Source organism: Pseudopipra pipra, chromosome 6 (genome assembly GCF_036250125.1).
Source record: "Pseudopipra pipra isolate bDixPip1 chromosome 6, bDixPip1.hap1, whole genome shotgun sequence".
Lineage (NCBI taxonomy): Eukaryota > Metazoa > Chordata > Aves > Passeriformes > Pipridae > Pseudopipra > Pseudopipra pipra.
Window position 1 is genome coordinate 1,164,883 of NC_087554.1, and position 21,082 is coordinate 1,185,964.

The 21,082-nt window shown below is 38.0% G+C and overlaps 2 protein-coding genes across 3 annotated transcripts in view; one reads left to right on the top strand and one right to left on the bottom strand.

The window, feature by feature from the left end:
- Positions 1-21,082, bottom strand: part of LOC135416638 (uncharacterized) — a 414,600-nt gene that overhangs the window by 131,200 nt on the left and 262,318 nt on the right.
- The window catches only part of ANO3 (anoctamin 3), a 157,380-nt gene that overhangs the window by 51,653 nt on the left and 84,645 nt on the right, over positions 1-21,082 (top strand). For all 3 annotated transcript variants that reach the window (XM_064656952.1, XM_064656954.1, XM_064656953.1), the window contains exons 2-3: positions 16,057-16,257; positions 17,101-17,172. In XM_064656952.1, the coding sequence (XP_064513022.1) occupies positions 16,057-16,257; positions 17,101-17,172 (273 nt within the window). The remainder of the gene's footprint in view (positions 1-16,056; positions 16,258-17,100; positions 17,173-21,082) is intronic.

Genomic DNA, 21,082 nt, shown 5'->3' on the forward strand with positions numbered 1-21,082 from the left:
TCACTGGTAACAGTGGGATTTCAGTGGATGTACCGGAGATGCTGATTGGATTTGCTTTTATGGGGTTTAGCTGTGAATAAGAAATGATGCTCCCTGTATCTCATTAGCAAATATAAGTAGTGGATGAAGAGGAATTAGTAAGATTACATTAGTCACACTCCAAAATGAGGAGGAGAGCGGGCTAACAAGGTGAGGACAATGCTTCAAATTTTTATCCTGATTTTTATCTTCTGAACTGTCAGAGGTTTGTCCACATCTGAGGCTTGAAACAAATACCTTTTAGGATATTACCCTGAATTAAATACAATGTGTCAATAGGGAGTAATCTAAACTTTCTGTTCTTTTGTACTGTAGGAATGGAGCATCTCCAGCTTTCTATTATTTTATAATTTCGGAAATCTCAAACATGAGATTGACTTGTATTTGATCTGAGGAATAAACAAAATGCTTTGAAATTTGCATTCATAAGTGTTTGTACTTTAATGGAAAGGTTTTCTTCAGAGAGAAAAATGATTCTTCAGATCCTAATGACAAGGCTTTAGGTCTGGTTGTCAGTCTGACTGGACTGTTTTTCACCTGGTTTGCAGCTTGTAACTTTGTGTCCAGTTGTGGCATGTTGGTTCTGGAGTGAGTTATCTGAGGGGCCTGCTAATGCCAACGTCTAATTCATATATAATCTATTAGAAATTATTAATACTTATGACTATAGGTATTTGCTGTCAGACTTTTGTGCCTAGGCATAAGGAATCCAAATTTCTTGCAAGCCTAGAATGGAAACAAGGCAAAGCAAAGTATCAAGAAATCAATTAAGCTGGCTAGTTGGCATTTTTACCCCTTTAACAAGTCAAAAAAAAAAAAAAGAGAGAAATGTTTTCAAAACAGGTATTCTTTTAATTTAGAAAAGCATTTTTTACCAGTGCTAAATTCTGTCTGAGGCTTTCCAATTTCCCTTTCAGCTTTCTGGTACTTTGTGTAGGAGACTATGCTGTTATGAACAGCGTATGACAGGTGTCTGTTACTTTGTGCTTCTCGAAGCCCTTTCATGACTTTTGGAGAGAGAGGGAGGGAATGAGAAGGTGGAATTTTTTGTGAGTGTCTCTCTCTGTTCAATAGGTGAAGCTCTTTTCTCTGCTGCACCCCTCTGGGGATCCTTTGCGTGACACTGGGGCCCTGAAATAGCCCGTTACTACGTGGTTATGAGATTTTTAGTTCACTGCCAGCATGCTTGTCAAGCTGCCAAATGTCCATTTATATTTTATACATCCTGTATGTATGTCCAGACTTGAGAGGAAGGAAGCAGCTGTCAGTGCAGAGATGCCAGCCTCAAACCACCACTCTTACATTAGTTATGTGAACATTAATACATGGACAGAAATGATCACACCTGAATTCAAACCATCAGCAGCTTTGTCCAGAGCATTTAATAGATTTCATCAAAAATGCCCTCAAGATGTATATTTTAATGAAGAATACATTTTTGTTAGTCTTTTAGTTTACTTTAGCCTGTTCTAGCTTTATTAGGGTAATTTCATCTTCTTTTTTCCTCTCTTCATTTGAAATTCACTGTTTTACAGAGGGAAGGGTTGGAGGGGAGAGGGACAACACTCCATTTTGTTGCTGCTATTATCATTAATTTTTTACTCCTGGTTAGGTGATTCTTTAAAACAGTTTCCACTAGAAACTGGATATGAATGTGATTTTGGTTATGTGGTTTCTTTCCCACGCTGTTTTCCTCTTTATTTCATGTCTTCATTTTATTGGGTAATGATCTGTCTTTTGTAGACATAAGGTTTTCCTCACTGATTTCATTGAAATGTCATTTTATACTTTACTAAGTCACTGCAAAATACTTTTTTCTGAACATTGAATATAAATACTGGATGAAGATATATTTTATGCTACACATAAAATATATGAGTTACCAATTTTGTGATTTTTTTTTTTTTTTTTTAATCCTTGCAAAAACCAGTCAGGTATCAGAGGACAACGTGAATTACTATTGCAAGCTTTCTGCCAGTAATTCTGAATGTTGCTGTACAGGTGAGCTTCTGGATTAAGTGTTCAAAAAAGCAGTTCAGTATATGTTATTAGTAAGACTTCACTCTTTTTTTAATTTTTCCTATGAGTTGACAGCAGAGATGCTAGTAAGATTATAACTGCATATGAGATCCTTGTATTCTAAGAAGTGAACCAAAGTAATACATTTGATGAGAACAACTTCCTCATCTATCAACAGAACAGTATAGCTTTAGGGTGCTGGTAGCAGATTGCCTGTTATTTTGCCTGCAGATTGTGTGAGTTTTAAAATGACATAGCTCTGATGGTCCAGTTCTCTTCAGATTTGTAAAATATGCTTTTGTTTTTCTTTTTTCACAATAAAGCATAGCTAAGAATCTGACTAGAAATTACCACTCACTGCTAGTAATAAAATAAGATTCTTTTCTTTCTTTTTTTTTTTTTGTTTTAGTTAGTACAATAATCTGGGCATCTAGTAAGTAAACATTCTATCCTACTGCATTATGGAAGCAGATGGAGACTGATGGTCTCAGTTGAAGAGCCTGCACTGAAGAGGGTAAAGGTTGGGGGGAAGAGAGACTTGAGAGACTGGGAAAGGGGAGAAGATCTAACCCTGCTGGTTAGAGGCCTCCAGCATATTGAGGTGTCCTGTACAGGGGTGCCTCAAAACTGGATGCTGTTCAAAGATGTGGCTGCAGGAGGGTCAATTAGAGAGGAATAATCTCTTCCCTTGACTTCTTGGCTTCAGACTTACCAAAGCAGGTCAAGAAGGAGTCAGTCAGCCTTTGCTTCTGCAAGGGCTCACTGCTGACTCCACTGGAGTTTTCCTGTTGAGAGGTGCAGTGTCAATTGTTATAGCCAACAGGCATTGCCATGAATTTCTAAATTAAATTGTTTTGTTGGTTTTACAAATAAGCAGGGAACTGTTCAAAAGAAGCATGCATGGCTCTGTTATTTGGTGTGGATGATTTGGCTTCTGGAGTGGTTAACATAGTCTTGAGAAGCAAAAGCTTGTGAAGTATTTGAATAGGTAATGGTGTGAACAGGTCATGAAACTTTGTTTCCAAGGCTCCAAATACTGAATGCCTTCTAATATGAAATCCTGGCTGTAGCTGGAAGTTCTTACAGGCACAGGTGACTCAAAGAAAGGCAGGTCACCAACTCTAGATGAGCTGTGCTATTTTAATTTACTTTTAACCCAACACACTGATTGAATTTAGACTGAAAAGCTGCCATCAATGAAATAGCTATAATGAAGTCATATGTCCAACTAATAGCAAAACAAAAAGAGAATAAACCCTCACCCTCCCTAAAGCAACCTTTCTATTTTTTTTTTTTTTAGACTTTTCCATGAGTGTGTCAATTTGACAATCAGAAATAAAACTAGCAGTGATTTCACTACTTAAGAAAGCTTGAGTTCTTAGGGCAAGTGGGCCACCCTCCTGGAGTCAAATATCGAAGTGCAAGAAATGTGGTTTATGGGTTTTTTTCTTCCCCATATCTTTTTACTTGCTATGTTCGTTAGGGGTTTTTTTAAGTTCATTTTTTAAAAAATAATAACTTAAAAGCTTTTAAAGCACTAGTAAACCATTCCATTAGTGTCTATGAATCACACCTAGGACTCACATAACTTAAAAAAGTATTAATGACTAAACCAGTAGTTATCCTTTCATTAACTGTGTTTGAAAGAAAAGGAAAACTTTGTATGCCAGCTGGTTTTGCAGTTTAATGTTATCATTGACTCTTTTGAATAGGCATAGTTTTACTGGAGTTCTTTTTCAGTCAAATTTCCAGTCAAATTTCACTTTCCCTTGACACAATTTTTTCCATGAATCCAACATTTAATGTATGGAATGACTTTTCAAATCACGTAGGTAACATCCATTGTGATTCAGTGAAGGCAGAGAATATTTTACATCTACTTTGAAGTTCCATTTATTAAGCATTCAAAAGTTAATCTGCATTCAAGTTATCTGAGTTCAGTGACCATTCTGTCCTCCACACTTGATAGAAGATCTCCCAGAAAATTTGAGTTCTTTAAATGTAGCTTTCTTGGCACTGCTTCATCCGATCTTGTTTGACAAACTTAAAAGATAGGGTAGTGCAAACAATTTTTCATTCAGCCAATTTTTTTCCTAGCAAAAAGAGAAGCTTTGAAGAAGTTTAAATTTTAGAATAGTAGAGGAGTGAAAGCTCTTTTTTTTTCCCCTTGAAGTTTTCACTTTAGAGGTTCTTTTCTTTACCTTAAGAATAGAAACAAAGGATTTTTTCAATTTAAATAAAATAATTTTGAGACAAAAATGAGTGATTTTTCATCTCCCATGTGTATCAGAAAAAGCAGACTTGAAATCAGTTGAAGGAATTATGTAATTTTTTTTTCAGGCTGTTTGCTCTGTACCCCACATGTAACATCTTTACCATTTTGCATAGGCTTATTCTAAATGGCGTTGTCAGAGCTCTAGAATAGTAATCTGCTCTTTTGCAACTGCCTCACTAAAATTTTGTATGAATATTATAGGAAAGCACAGTGCTTTTCATTTGTTTTAAGAAGATATTCCTGTAAAGGTGTTTTGTTTTTTTTCCCTGATAAGATACTGTCATCAGTATCTCTTAGTGGTTCAGTAATTAGTCCAGCAAGAGTGTAATCAAAATGAACTGCTCTAGTGATAAAGTGTTTCTAATGGTAATGTGCAAAGGTTTTCTGTCAGCAAAATGTAATTCCCTTAGTATCTGGAAACAACTTCTGAAATCAAAGGCTGAAAGGCTGTGGAGACAGACAGCTGGAATCACTGCACCAGAAAATGTTTAATCTTTTGGCTTCCCTGCAAATATTGAGTAAGATTAATTTTTTATTTTATCTGAAATTGAATCTAAGCAGTTGGTCAGATGTAGTATTGTGGTATTAATTCAGTATCAGGGTTGAAAATCCATTTGGTGAATTTGATTCATTTGGGAAATTTAAGGTTTCTTTTTATGGTGGAAGTAGAAATGTAGCTCTCATTGAAAGATAGTTTTACTTTTAAAACCACTGGCCAAATTTCCTATAATGAGGCAAAATAATTGCTCCTACATAAAAGGGGGGAAAAAGAGAAAGAATGGAGTTGTCATTCTGGTTTTTTTTCTTTTCTAGAATGTATTCTTATTTCTTTTGCTATTTTACCTGAAGGAGTATAAAAGAATTGTGGGTACAGCTGCAGAGCTTTCAGCTGAAGCCAGGAAAAATGCAGAAGTTTTACAGTATCAAAGGAATACTTCTATTGAATTGCTTCATAGCAAGCATTTTATAAGGAGTTAATTTGTGCCTTGTTTATGGTAGTCAAACTCCAAAACACGTTTTTCAAACAGGGAATATATAAAAGTTATTCTCCTTTGTCGCTCCCTTGTATAATAGCATCTTGTTCCTTCTTTGTTTTTTTCACCCCTCTTTCAATGTCAGTTATTTACTGTGTTTGGAGAGGTTTGTGTTTGGCACACTGTTAGTACCATCTCAAGGGCAAGAGGATTTTGTTTCCACTAGTTTATAGTAGAGCAAATAAATAGAAAAAAAAAAAAAGGATTTGTTGTTTCACACTTCCTTATGCTTTTCCCAAATGTTATGACTATGCTTCAAAATACTAGTTCTGGACAATGTGTGTCAAAATGCAATAAAACTTTAGACAGCTTAAGACTTTTGGTATGTTCATGAGAAGGAGCTGCTTTTTTGTCTGACACTTTAATTATCAGAAACACTACAGTTTCATAAAGATTCACAGATACTCCTTTCCAGTGAAATCCTCTTTCTAGGTTACTTCTAGAATGTAAAATTCCCCATCCCATTTCCATTTCTGTACATCTGCATACCAAGGACAAACCACACCTTAGCTTAACCTGATACCATGGTTATCCTGTCCACATACATACTTTTTTGCTTCCACATTAACTTATTTGTATTGAAATTATACAGAGATGGCTCACACATAGGGAAGGGTTTAATTTTCTGAAAGATGAAGCTGTGCATTGCCCCAGTAATGAACCTATATGCCCTGCCTTAACCACACCAGGTAACATGACTCTTCTATACCTTCCTCTAAGTTTTTTTTTTTATTATTTTAGAGAAACATTCAGAGTCATTGATGATTATAAAATTTTCTTACCGTACTGTTAAATGATTCATTTTATACCATAAGTAATTGGGATCATTAGGGATGTCCATCTTCAGATTTTCATGTCACAAACATGAAAGGGTGACAAATTTCTTCACTGAGTCTGTGGTCAAACACTGGAACAGGCTTCCTAGAACAGGCCTATCAGTCTTTAAAATGCATTTGGACAATGCCCTTCCTCACATGCTTTAGCTTTTGGTCAGTCCTGAAGTGCTCAGACAGTGGTCACACAAGATGGTTGTTGTAGGCCCCTTCCAACTGAAATGATTCTATTCCTCCATTCTGTTCTAATCTAATCTAAATTTGTTTTCTTCTGCTGAGACTAGGGAACTCTTCCCTGCTTGTTTCTCTCTGGCAGTGGCAGGTTTCTGGGTGTTGAAGCTTCTAACATGAACCAAGAGGTGTGATGGTCTTTCATAAGGCCCAAGGCATTTCACTTTCTCCCGATGCAGAAGCAGGGTGTGCAAATCTTGAAATCTTGTGCTGTCATCTTTTATTTCACTGGAGTCCTGGACAGCCTCAGAGTTGGACATTCCCACGTGGTGCTTCAGATAGCCTTGGAAACACAGTAGCTTGTGAGGAGATCCATTTCTGCAGCTGCCTTTCCGTTAGTCTTGTGTTGGCCTTCCTTCAGTCCCCCCCAAAGGGCCTTGGAAGGCTTGGAGTCAGTTTGGGACAAACTATGAACCTGACTGGGACAAAAGGCAGCCTGCTGCTTCTGTGGCTGGGAGGACAGGAGAAACAGAAAGGTCAACAGCTATGCCCTTGGAAGCCTAGGTCAGTGTCGTTACAAACGATAAAAAAACTTTCCAGGTATGAAAAAAAAATAAAAATAAATTGAAGGCAACTTTGTCGTTTTACTTGGAAGACACTTACTTTCCTCCATCCGAAGTGTTCTTCATGGCTCATGAAGTGAAAGGAGGCATCTATAAATATAAATTACTAGAAAATGATTGTCAGGCCATGTAAATCCCAGTTTGTCATTGCTTTGTATGCTGATGCTCAGAAATGGTTGTCAGCTGAACATTGCTGTCTTTAGAATTAATATATCAAAAAGAATACTTGAAAAGAGCCTTTGTATATTTTCTCTCTTCTTCTCTCTTTAAGAGAAGAAATTATATACTTTAAGGGTATATTTCTTTCAAATAGGTTATTGGCCCTGGCAATTTATTTAGAAGTTCTGTTCCTCCTACTTTCTTTATTTTACTCTAATCTATTATTTGTGATGGGAAACAAGATTGCTGAGAAAGAAGAGGCCCTGTGACATAATATTTCTACTTATGCTAATTTCATATTAATGACAGTTCTTCACATATCTAACTATAAACAATACGTTATAACCTGTAGAAGAACAAGAGGGTTTTTTTGTGAACCACAATTTTTTTTTTATGGGTGGTGGCAGCAAGAGCTATCAATATTTAGTCTAGCTGGGAACCTAAGCAATATAAATTCAGAGGAGCACTATAAAGTTTTGTCATAGCACTACGTAAAATTTTGGACCCATTTTTGTTGTCTTAGTAAGTTGTGATAGAAAGGCAGGTTTTGGCAGTCATTGAGATGTAATGATTTGCCTCCATGATGGAATGAAGAAAAGAGTGGATGGTGAGAAGTGATTTGGAATACTGTTAGCAACTGGTCTCGCTGTCTTCTTCAGCATGACCCCTTCTTGGGGATAGCTGTCAGGCTGAGAGCACGACAGCTGTGATGGCTGAAGGAGTACAGATATGAAGTAAAGTTCTTTAGTGGCCACTGTGGTTGCAGACCAGTCTTCAGAAAAAAATTCAAACAAAACCAAACAGACCTTGGGCTCACAAAAATCTCCAGCATTGAAGTATCCTTATTTCTGAAGTCCTGATACGGCTGATCAACTACTGTGGGTGATTCACTAGATCCTTGTTATATTTCTTGGCTAGATGATAGCCTGCTGTTTAATCAGCTTTTTCTGGGTCAGCATTGTTCTTGCACTGTTTGATTTTGGCCCTTAGGCCCACACACTGTACTGGGTGGTTAGAATGGGCTTTTTAGTCAAGTTTCACTGTTCTAAATTGTGCTTCAGCCAAACTGGATGGTATTCATGTTGAGCTAATGCTGATGAATTTGTAAAATCTTGAAGATGGTGTAAGTTATTTTCCCTTTTACCACAAGAATCCAGACCTTGTGACGTGATCCATCGCTGTATGTATGCCAACAAAATTGTTGGATTGTTTGCTGGAAGCACTTTTTTTACTGGATATCTCAGAATAATTCTTCTTTGAGGGTCTGAGCTACAGGGACAGTATTATGTTAAATGAGCTTATGATAGACTTAGAAATAAGTGATGTAATTATATCTTTAACAAAAGTAGAAAAAATTGAAAAATAAACTCAAGTAGGTATGTGAGAGTCTTTGGGTTGAGTGAAATGAGTTAACTGTAAATTACAATTTTTTGCAATCTCATTAGTGCCGGCTGTTCATACTATTATATTTTTTTTACTTCCTTTAAAATGTTTCATTTTTCCCCCTTTTATGCATCTATATAACCATATATAGACATGTTTTTCAAATCCTAAAATGGAAGTAAGTAATTTTAAAAAGGTAATTAATTACCTGCAGAAAAGGTTTTCAAAGATTTAACTCTGATTTTGTGTTGGATATGCTTCCTCTGTGTTTAACATTATTAATGAATTATTATTATGAATTATTAATTCATAATAATGTTATTAATTCTAATAACATCACCATTAAGAGTGAAAGTGAGGCAACTTTTGCAGTGCTAGTGAAAATATCTTGTAATTGCTAGCATAACTAGAAAAGTTAGATAAGCTTCTAAGCATGTAGGGACTTTGCAAATCTGAAATAAAAGCTGCAAATTTCAAATGTAAATTAAATCGTGTGTTAAACATGAGCCACTGTCTTTTCTTTCAGATAATCTAATTGATTTAACTGAATTTTAAATTATTCAGAGTCATCTTGGTATTTATTAACTCCTGTTCCATTGTGGTTAGAAAGAGTTACAGCTTTATGCTGTGAATATTACAAAGCTATGTATGCATACTTGTTTCATTATAGGAAAGTTTGCTGTTAATGAAATAATTTACACAATATTGTAATACATATTGAAAGTCTTTTAACTTTGAGCATGAGTAGTCCTCTCAAACAATGTGTGGGACTACATATTATTAAACTGAGGTGCTTGTGTATTGCACGTAGTAGTTACTGTGATAAATGCTAACCTAAAAGTAAGGTTGAAACTTTTTCATGTTGCCTGTCTCCATTTCTAGGTTTGATATCAAACAGCTGTGGGTTAATAAAAGTATTGGCTTATGATTTGAATGGTTTCAAAGGATGTTTCACTTTCAGAATACCTTCCATTAAATTTTATGTAGCTCCATGCAGTGTTTACTGAGAGCTGTTCCTTGAACAGTACTCAGAAACTACTTTTGGATGTATATTTGAACTTCATATATGTGAATTGTTCTACTTGTCCTGTACTCAAAAGATGTTCCCCAAAGAAAACTTCTGTCCTTGTGTTAAACATGATTTTTCCCTGCTCTGCCCTATCATCTTCACATTTTGTAATTTAATTCATTCTCTCTTATTGAATATTCTGAGAGTTAACCAATATATAACATTATCTGTGATGAATTTTTTTCTTTTAATGCTTGATGACTGTATGAGTGTAGGAAAAAAATAACCCAGTATATTTCCTCAGGGGTTCAACATGGTGTTTTACATTCCAGCCATTTTGCTATGTTCTTCTCTTGTTATAAACTAATTCCCTTGGATGTCACAGCAATGTATTCAATTCAAAAATTGCCAAGCAAGGAGAGGAACGTAAACGTTTGTTTTTAGACTCCAAATTCTTTCTGATGTTAAATGTAATTTCTTAGGCTTTCTAATGTCTTCACGATCCACAGGCTTCAGACCACAAATCCCCCTTGATCCTGCACTGTTAAATTCTTTTTTTTTGCAAGATGCTAAGTATGCCAAACTTTGAAAATATTTTGAGGCAAAATTTTGAGTGCTTTCCTGGCCCCCAGTTCGTATATCACTGTGTATTAATAAGATGGCTAAACACAATCTGTGATACTGATTTTTGTGAGATCCTGCAATCTACTTTAAAAATACATCTATGATAAACTTGATGGCATTTGTACCTCCAAGTTAAAAAAAGTAATTGCAAATTCTCCAGGTATTTTAAGTTAGTGAGACAGTTCCTTATTTAAACATTATGCTTAATAAGAGAAACTGCACACTTCTTTTAAATGTATACTTTGCAGTGCCCATAACTCTATTTTACATAGTGCAAAATCCATGAAGCTAATATTCTCCAGCCTGTAGCAATTGTGGAAAACATGTTTTATTATACATTTTTGATCCTCCTACCTAAAATAGCTGAGCTTGTGGCAGGAACACATACTTAAAACCAGCCTTGCCTCCTCATCCACCATAGTGGCTTTTAAGATGGTCTTGTAGTTTCTTGCTGTGCAGCTTCCTTGCTACCCAGGAAGGGTGGAATTAAGTTATGTGAAAGTTTGTATGACCCGTGGCAAGTGGAAGGCCAGACTATGGTCTTTTCTAAGAAAGACTGTAAAATCTGTGTCTCACTTTTGATACACTTGATAGGCTCAGCAGGAGGCTTCATTTGGGGTTACAGTACAGTGGCAGAGAGAAAACCAGTCGTTGTAGCTGGGTGCATGTATGATGGGGGCATGTGTTCAACAGAAGGGCATTATCAGGAAAGACCTTTTGTCACTCCTAATTTCTCCTGTGTGTGTGTGTATGTATTAAGACACGTATCCTGCAGGATGCACAGTTCTGCAACTTCTCGTGAACCTGTTGCAAATTACATCTGTCAAAGGTTGGAGTTGGTTGGAAGGATGTTCCAGGTTTTTATGAAAGGAGCTGCAGTGGATATTATGAGAAGTGACAAAATAATGGTTAAAACGCATTTGCATTTGGGTTTGAAAGAGATAAGAATTACGTTCTATGTGAGCAATTCTGTAATTTCATAAAGTTATAAAATATTAATAAGATACATTATACATGAAAAGAAAAAATATCTTGCAGTAATATTGAAATCTAAGTCAGGTGCAAAGATGAACACGGAAGAGTTGCATAGTTCTGTACATTTTGCTTAATTGTGTTTGTTGAAAGGATATCATTTTCTCTTTAAATCATAGGCTTTGAAAGAGCACTGGTAACTTTTTTTTCAGATTTTAACCTTTAGAGTTTTTAAGTGCTTTAGTAATAATCTCAACTTTTCCCCTGTAATTTAGGAAAATTATAAAATTACAGATTTTTAAAATAGCTCTGCACACCTCCACAGCATTGAGCTGTCTACGTGGGCCTAATGTTCGAGTAGATGAGTTGAGTTTGGTACAAAGGTTGCTGGAGGAGGCTAAAGAAAGCCATCTTTTCAACAGGCTTTCCATTGTATCTTGCTCCAAGCCTTTGTCACATGCTGTGACATGCACTCTCATCAGTTACCAGAAGTTAACGTGGAACTGCATCGCAGTTGGTAAAAGAAGAAAATCACTCAGTTTTTCAGTGTCACCTACTGCAGTGATCTGCAGGCAAGCTCTCAGGTAAACAAGAGTTGCACTGCCATGAACTGCCAACACATGATGAATATTGCTTTCATACATGGCTGTGAGCATCAAAATCGCGTCCGACTTTGTTTCAGTGTGTGCAAACAAACGTGCAAGAAGAAAACCCTGACCTTTGACAGGGGCAAACTGGCAGCTGGGGTTAAGGAGAATCTGTTCTTCTAGGTGTCACAACTTGTCAGTGCTTCTGGGTCTCATATCAACATACTGTGTCATACTTGGTCAGCTTTGTCTCTGTGTAACCTCAGATGTGAAATTGTCCGTGTGTCTGTCTCATCCGAAAGCATTTAGGAGAGAAATGTATGTAGCTGTGCTTTTAAATAGTGTTACTGAGGTTTGGTTCTGTTGTCAGTTGACTTTATGCAACAAATGTGTCAGTTATAAAGCTTCTATTTTAAAAAGCTTGGGAGTTAGATTTTCACAGTGAAAAGTAGACCTGTTTAATAAGCAGATTTAAAAATTGTGGTCTTAGAAGGGCTTCTGAAGGGCATGTGAAGATTTAGAACAATCTAAATTTTTATCTTGGTCCAGATGGAGCTACAGTCTATTTGATGGGACATAAACACAGTGTGTTCAGCCATATTTAGCAGGAATATCTGTTCCCTGCTTTTTTTCAAAGCAGTTCACACCCAACAAGAGTAACGTTGCCCATGCTGAATGGAGGACACCAGCATCTTTGGTTCAGAAAATCTGAAGTCTTGTCTGGCTGAGGCTCCTTAGGATAACTTGTCTGTGCAGCAAGCATTTTTAGAATTCTTCTGGTATCTTGTCTTTTTCAGTAATGAGATGATTGTGAAAAAAATATCATTTTTAATTAACAACATTATTAATTAGGAGAAATAAATGTTTTAATGAGGTATTTGATCAGCGTAGCCATTAGTAATGCCGGAGGGAGGTTTAGGTTGGATATTAGAAAAGGGTTCTTCCCCCAGAGGGTAGTTGGGCACTGGACCAGGCTCCCCAGGGCAGTGGTCACAGCAGCAAGGCTGACAGAGCTCAAGGAGTGTTTGGACGATACTCTTGGGCACAGGGTGTGACTCCTGGGAATGGATGCAGGGCTAAGGGCTGGACTCAGTGATCCTTGTGGGACCCTTCCAACTCAGGATATTCTCTGATTCTGAAATAAAGTAACAAAACGCTGCCACAAGGGAAAGAGCCCTTCTTTGGTACATGAAATTGTGAAAGGCTGTGCAACAGAAGTAAAAAATAGTAACTATTGCTGTATTTGGAATGAAGCAGAAATCATGTGTCCACTTACGTGATGTTGTGCAAGGAATAGAAAGGCTTGACTTGTGTAACAAAGGATATTGTCAGAGAGCTGTTAAAATACTTTAAAATCAGCCAGCTTGGAAAATTTAGACTCAGGACTCCAAATTAAACTGATTAATTTGATTATTTTAGACTCTAGGCAGTGGATGCTGATAATTGCATGTTGGCTTTATCTGTGGTCTAAACCAATGGGATGTAAATCATCTCCAGTGTGAAATCTAGACACATATGTTGTGGTTGTGATGAGTCTCTGCTTTGCCTTTTGCAGTGCTTAATGTTTTGGGGTATGAGTAATATTACTGAAACCATGTATTAACTTTTGCAATAGAGGTGTGTCTGCATCTGGTGGTGTATTGTAGTCTTGATTTGGACTGCCAATAAATAGGTTACCCTGGGCTAGGCAAGGCAGTGCCTGAATTAACCTTCATTAGCTTGGAGGTATGGCATGTGACATATGGCAGTGTAGTTATGAATGCAGTCGTGGAAATGCTGTTTGGAGGAGGACTTTGTGAAAATAACTGTCTTGGCTTCAGATCAGTGTTTGGTGGGAAGAAAAAAATATTAGCATGACCAAGGGCTGGATATAAATATGCAACTAAATAAATACTGGAATGATTTTTGCTTCTTTGGTTTCGGGAGCTGGGAGAGTACATTTGGAGTGTGGCAGTAAGTAGTTGCCTCAGGTAGACAAGTAAGGTGGTATCTGCTCTTGTGCTTTCACTCCCCAACCACCTCCCCTCACCCCATCGTGGAAAATGGATTTTCTGACAGAATACTTGGAAACACAGTTCTTAGTGAAGCACTTGTGATGGGTGCCACAGGAACATGCCTGCTTTGGCTTGATGGCACCTATAAGAAGTGTTTTGAGAATGGGTGCCAAATGTGGGGCTTGACCTGACCTAAGGAAGTAACATTCAGGAATTTGCACAGTATAGTGGCTGAGACTACGTGATTGCCATCTTTTGAAATTGTCCCTTCATAGTGGGAAAGGTCAGACATACTCCTCACCTCCTTACCTAATAGCTTCTCTGGCTGGCTGGGTCTCTGCACAGAGCTGCCCAAGTCTCCTCCTGTTCCAAGAGCTACTGGCTTTCCCAGTAGCCTCTGTCTTCACCTCATCTGCATTCCACCTTTTGAAGTAATATTTTCTTCTTTCCTATGGCAGTTTTACAGAACAGAAAATGGGTGTTTTCCAGTCACTAGGGATCAGTGTTGGGCCCAGTCCTGTTTAATATTGTTATTGATGATCTGGAGGAGGGAATTGAGTCTGTCTACCATTAACAGATTTGCTGATGACACCAATTTGGGTCAGAGTCTCAATCTGCTGAAGGGTGGGAAGGCCCTGCAGAGGGACTTGGATGGGCTGGATTGATGGGCAGAGACCAATGGCCTGAGGTTCAACAAGACCAAGTGCCGGGTCCTACACTTTGACCACAACAACCCCCTGCAGTGCTACAGGCTGGGCACAGAGTGGCTGCAAAGTGGCCCAGTGGAAAAGGACCTGGGGGGGCTCGTTGACAATGGCTGAACATGAACCAGCAGCATGGCCAGGTGGCCAGGAAGGCCAATTGCACCTGGCTTGCATCAGCCAGGAGCACTGATGTGGCCAGCAGGATGAGGGAAAGGGTTTTTCCCCTGTACTCGGCACTGGTGAGGCCACACCTCGAGTGTTGTGTCCAGTTCTGAGCTCCTCAGTTCAGGAAGGACGTTGAGGTGCTGGAGTGGGTCCAGACAAGAGCAACTAAGCTTGTAAAGGGTCTGGAGCACATGTCCTGGGAGGGATGGCTGAGGTTGTCTGGCCTGGAGAAGAGAAGGCTCAGCAGAGACCTCATCACTCTCTACAACTCCCTGAAAGGAGGCTGTAGCCAGGTGTTTGTTTTGGTTTTTTTTCTCTGCCTTTAATTTTTGGTAGAGGTGACTATCAGTGTATTTCTAATCCTAATCTATGTGTATATCCTTGTTCATCAAGATATCCCAGACATTTTGCAGACTGTATTTTTACTTCTGTGGTGTCTTTCCATAAAGTTCCCTTTGACAGGAAAGGCAGCAGTCTCTCAGAGGTCACAGTGCATTAATTCTTGATGGAATAACCTGAGGCATTTGAACAAGGGAGTAGCAAAGATTTCTGACGCTAACTTCGGAACATATTCACTGGATCTACCTGGGAGGGAGTTAGTTTTCTTTGTAGCAGCCTGTATGGTTCTGTGTTTTGGATCTGTGACTAAAACAGTGTTGCTAACACCCCAGAGTGGCTGTTGTTGAGTAGTCCTTGTGCAGCACCATGGTCCTCTCTGTCTCGCAGCTCTGCTGTGCAGTGAGCAGAGGGGACACACACAGCTGGGACAGCTGGCCCCAGCGGACCAGGGGGATGTCCCGTGCCACAGAGAATAACACTCAGCAAGAAAATCTGAGCAGTGAGGAGGTTTCTCAGGGGGCATTGGTCTGCTGGTGGGAGGTAGTGAGTGTGGCTGCATCGTGGTTTGTTTTGGGTTTTCCTTTTTTCCTGTACTTACTTACTATCTTTACCTCAGCCAGTGAATTTTTCTCACTCTTACTTCTCCCATTCACTTAGGAAAGCTACTTTATTTCTTCATATATCAAGAACACCTCTTAAGAGTTGGGCTTTTTCCAAATTGTTGTGCCAGCTGTTTTGTTCCAGCTAACTTTGGAATGTTGGGGGTTTTTGCCACATTTGTTAGTGCTTCTACAATGTTTTTTTTCACAAAGGCTACCCAATAGGTAAAAGTATTAAGAGCATTAATATGTTTCCATAATGGTGAAGGGAAAATTTTTGTAGCTTTGAAAGGAAAGTGTAAATATTTTGCAGAATGGCATACCATTGGCTTCTGTATTTTAATTTTGGTGGGGTTTTTTGTTTGTTTGTTTGTTTTTTTAACTGTCTTCAAACCTTATAGCATGCCAAACATTTCTGTTTAGTGGGAGGATTGCTTATTAAGTGGTTTCATAATTAGCTATCTTTCTTTGTCATGGCTTAATATGGTAGAGCTTAGTATTTTATTTTTCTTCTGACTTTTTTTCAGGTATGAATACAAGCAAGAGTGAAACAGTGAAAGAGCATCCACTGAAACCTTCTAGAAGGTCTATGCCATGCCTCGTCCAGAGCCAAACGCATCCTCAGAGCCTGAGCAAGCATTCTTCATTCCTGCAGCCAAATCGTGTACAGCCACAGCCTCTAAGTGCAGGGACATCAACAGCTACAGTGGATGTAGTGTCAGAACGAGGTAGGAGGTTTTTCTCTTTCAGGAGCTTGTTCCAACACTGATAAGCTTTGATTTGTTTAGATATCTACAGTTTATTGGAGAAATGTTTTTGCACAAAACGCCTACACCTGCCGTAGTACCAGGTTCTTGAGTCAATCCTTATAATGTCTGAAGTGAGGCTTAAACTTATTTTTATTCTGTTTTACTCAATTATGGTATTATTTCCTTCTCACTGAAAACAAGACAAGAAGGTGCTCAGGTGTGCTGGGAAAGAGATGAAGGTTTCTGTAGTCTGTCCTAGGAAAGAGAGAAAAAATAAATTCTAGGTTTTTGGCAAAAATGTCTTTAAGTATGAACACATAGGAACAGATGCATTCATTGATGAATAGCAGAACCAGGGAAGAGTGGTATGGAGAAAATGAGAGCAAAGGGAGAAAATCCCTCTGAATTTTAGTTTGTGCTGGAATAAGGAACTACTTTTATTTTAGGATTTATGATTTAATAGATAAACATGCCTTATCAGAGAAACCAGTCCAGCTGGAGATCTCAATCACTCTGTGTTGCGTGTTGCCAACTATTGCCATCCACTCTTGCCTGGCTGTGTGCAAACCTTTATCTGACTTTTGCTACCTTAACGTTGATAGACATTAGATGCTAATTATTACTCTAGAAATTTATTTTACCGAGATGAACTGCTCTCAGGAATAGAGTGGAATTCTTCATTAAAGTGATCTTGTTATTTTTTCTACTGATGGAAAGTGCTCTTCAAAATTTCACTGTAAAGTTTTAAAACAGCTTTAAAAAGTATATCTTTTACTTACCAAATCACTGCGAATGCTGATATGAATATTGCATTTATTACAGCTAAAGTGGTGGAGACTTTGGAAAACAACTTGCTTAAACTGTCTAATACAGAATACGGTGATCCATTTTTAGGTAAGTTGTTGTCTGAACTGAAATAATGAAAATTAATGATTATTCAATTACACTTGCAGTATTTAAGTGTGGAAAGGCCATATGTACCCTGAACTGCCAGTTTTTTCGAAAGAGAAGATTAAATGTGACTGTGTGATGTCATAAATTTCCTGATATTGTGTCACCTTTCAGACTAACAGTAAATAGGGACTAAAGACAGAGAAGTGTCATGCATTCAGTGTATCCTTCCCCATAACAATCCTTCGTAATACAATCGTAATACAATCACCTGTATTTGAAATTCCTTTGAAGTTGTTATTATTCACTTAATATTCCTGTATAGTCACGTTATTCAGTATTGTTCTGGCTGCAGTTCTGTTGTTGTTACTGGTTTTGGTATTCTTATATATTTGCTTTAGGTAATACTTATAAAAAGGGTTCCAGTCTGAGGGAAAAAAAAGAACTAATGCAGAAAAATAGCCACATTTGATATCTGTACCTGAATTACTGTCATTCTGATACTGTAATTAAGTCAAAGAAAGTGGGAAAGAAATTATTCTTAGAATAATCCAATTCTTGCAACTGCAAATTGAATCTGTAAATGCACACATGAGTAGTAATTTGCATGTTCCAAAATCAAGTAATTTTGAAGTTTTCTGGCCATCTGCTTTACCCATACAGACACACAGATATTGCTGCACCTTGCACAACTGCTATGAAAGATATTTTTGCTCACAGATGATGAAGCATCCAACTAGAAATCATATCTTCATGCAGAATGAGAGAGATCTGCTTTCAAAAAGCTATTTCTGCTCCCCTCTCACGCGTTTTAGCATTGATTTTTCTTCATGGCCCAAATTATATGATAGATAAGAGGCTTCTCAAGGTCTCCTAAAGAGGTATCTACTGGAAATAGCGAAGTTGGTACTTCCCCCAAACCAAATGTTCCAAAATCATGGCACAGACCAAAAGTTTGACATGAAGATATATAAGAAAATTGCGTGTCTCAGTAAGTTCCAGTGGAAGCTACTGCACTCTCCAAGTGTAATTGGTCTCATTGGGTGAGCAAGCATGGACAATAGAAGATTTTACTGTTACAATTTCCTTAAATTTTTTTTTATATCCTGCTCTGTTTTTTACTAGTTGCTTACACATGCTGATATTATTGCATTTTTATATATGACAGCAGTAATTCTTTTTCACGGTAAGTGATGCACTGTTTTTCATTCACATTACTTAGTTTTAGCCTGAAAAGATAGATGGAGGGCTCAGCAATTGAGGAAAAGATAGATTGATTCTTATCAGCTCAAAATTGTATTAAATTTTGGCATGGATGTTTTGTCTCTTCTGACTACAGCTATGATCTTTGAAGAGAAAAAAAATGTTTAAATAGTAGCCCTTTGCTAACTTGACTCATTACTTTGTCTGTGTTAATTGAGTCAATCCCAAATTAGATAACTGAAATCTGTGAAGTTATTCTGTATTTACAGAAATGTAACTGATTAGGTTGTTTGGTTACAAGTAAGAAAGGGATTATTTATAAATTAATCCCTGCAGTCAGTCCTAAGGATTGCCTTATATAAAAATCAGCATTATGTGTTAGGTTCATGAAGAGAAATCAGGGTCAGTTAGAGGTGCATTTAACAAAATGGCCTGTGTGCCTTCAAAATACACTTTGCTGGTGCTTGAGGATCTTATTTATGTGCGGAAAAATTTGTCTCCAAGTCTCAAATTTTAAATTTTATCCTCCTGAGGGGAGGTGGGGAGGGGATTAAAAAAAAAAAACCAAACCAAAACAGAAAAAGGAATATTAGTATCTGAACTTTGATCACCAAATAGGTGAAAACAATGCTTTGGTTTGTATTCTGGCACTTGGATGGGGTTTGCAAAATAGGCTGATTAATGGGTGTCATCATCTTCGTGAACCTTTTCAAACTACTCTCCTGAGAACATCTTAAACAACTGAATTAAGAGAATGTGGTGAATTTTTAATTAGGCAACATTGTGGAACTGTGCATAAAATAGGCCAAATGGCTTTATCCTCTTCCAGAATTGTGTCCACAGACAGACTTGTGTGAAGGGAATTAACAGGCATCAGGTAAAAGACTTCCGTGGAAAGGTTCTCTTTTATTTCAGTTGACTATACATGAGGTCATAAGTCTGTTGGACTTGTTTAGTTAATGACATTGATGGATTTATAAGTAAGAAGATAATGTATTGCACCTTTGTTACTAAAACAGACAAATGAGACCAAGGACAATATGGATTTACGTTATTTTTTGCCTGTCAGTTTTACGTGGTAAATACTGTTTTTAGTTTGAGGAATTGGTAAATTCAATCAAAGTGATAGGCATTGAGCTTCTGTAACATAAAACGTGAACTTTGAGGTTTCAGACACACTGAAATGCTCTGTGCCTAACCAAAGCTTTGTAGAAATTCCCACCCAGTGAAGGTTAAGCACCACAGAGCTTTTGCATATTACCTAGGTGAAAATCCTATTGCTTGGATCTGGACATGAAGTAAAGTGTTACACCTTGTATTTCTCAAAGTATGGTTGTAGAATTTGGTGTTCAGTCCAGAGCAAAATCATGTTATTATTCTACTTCCTTCAAGAAGCACTTCTTTTTCCTGTATGTTTGCATTATAGAAGAATATAAAGTTCTGGTTTAACTGTCCATTGTCAGTTGAGGTGATTTGAATTCACAAAAAATAAAACTAAGATCAGAGTTCTCAGTTAAGAGTGGTAATCCCTTCAGCTCTATTTGATCTTCTCTTAAGATTTTTACTCATTAAATGAGCAAAAGCTTCCTGTGTTTTGACTGTTCAGAGAATTACTTTTTACCCAAGAACTTCTCCAAGGGACCAGTTTGCCTGCTAACCAGTGTAACGTACTACCCTGGTTTTCAGCCAAGGACAGGATTAATTTTTCCGGGCCGGAGCCTGGAGCCACGTAGGCATGGCCAAGACATTGTGCTATTCAATACCATCTTACATCAGGGATGGGGGCAAGGGACTCTCTCTCGCTTCCCAAAATGGGAGGGCGACGTTCCTTTTCCTGGTGGAGCAAGTGTGGCGAGCGGAGCAGCGGGGGCAGTGCCGATCCTGACCGCAGGGAGCGGTCTGGGTGGCATGGCTTGCAGGTTTTGGGGGGGAAAACGAGTAAGCTTTGAGATGAGAACGTTCCAATTTGTCAAGATGAGAGGTTAGAGGAGAGTAGGATTTCTTGCCGTGGAGGAGACCCCACAGAGTAACCAGTAGCCTGCAGCTGGAGCTGTGCGGCGGCAAAGGGGAGGCCGAGGTTCCTGTTCCTGAATTCAGGAGTGGAAAGACCAGCTTTGTGACATTGTTAAAGACTATCTGGAGGCAATACTTGAAATTTCTCCCAGAAGATGCCCACAGTTGTTTTTTTTCTGGTATAAAATGTGAAGACTTGAGAGCAGCTTTTAGAGAGGCAGTAGGTTTACTGCCTGGGTATACAGTCTTTGATGCCTGACACAGGAGAGATGCTTATGTGAGATGACAGACAGTTAGGCCCAGTCTCAGTGTGGTATTTTAGGTAACAAAAACAGTATACCTGTGATCCAAGACTTACTTAGACTACTCTCTCAATAGACTGGTGCAATAGTCACAAATAGCTAAGAGGCATAAATTTAGCAAAATGGGAAAAAACTATTTAATACTTTTGTATTTGAGGGTCAGGATCTGACCTCTTATATTTACCTCTTGATAAATGAAAGAAAAAGTGAAAATACTTGTGTTGTATTTGTAGATACACGTAAATTTGTTGTACACAGGAATGTGGATGTTATGCTGAACTCGTTGCTGTAACAATATAATTCCAGTGTCATCCATCTTTTAATACATTTGGAGGTCACACCAGTGACACTCAGATGTTTGACATTCATTCCCTCAAAGGGAGTTGAACGTTATA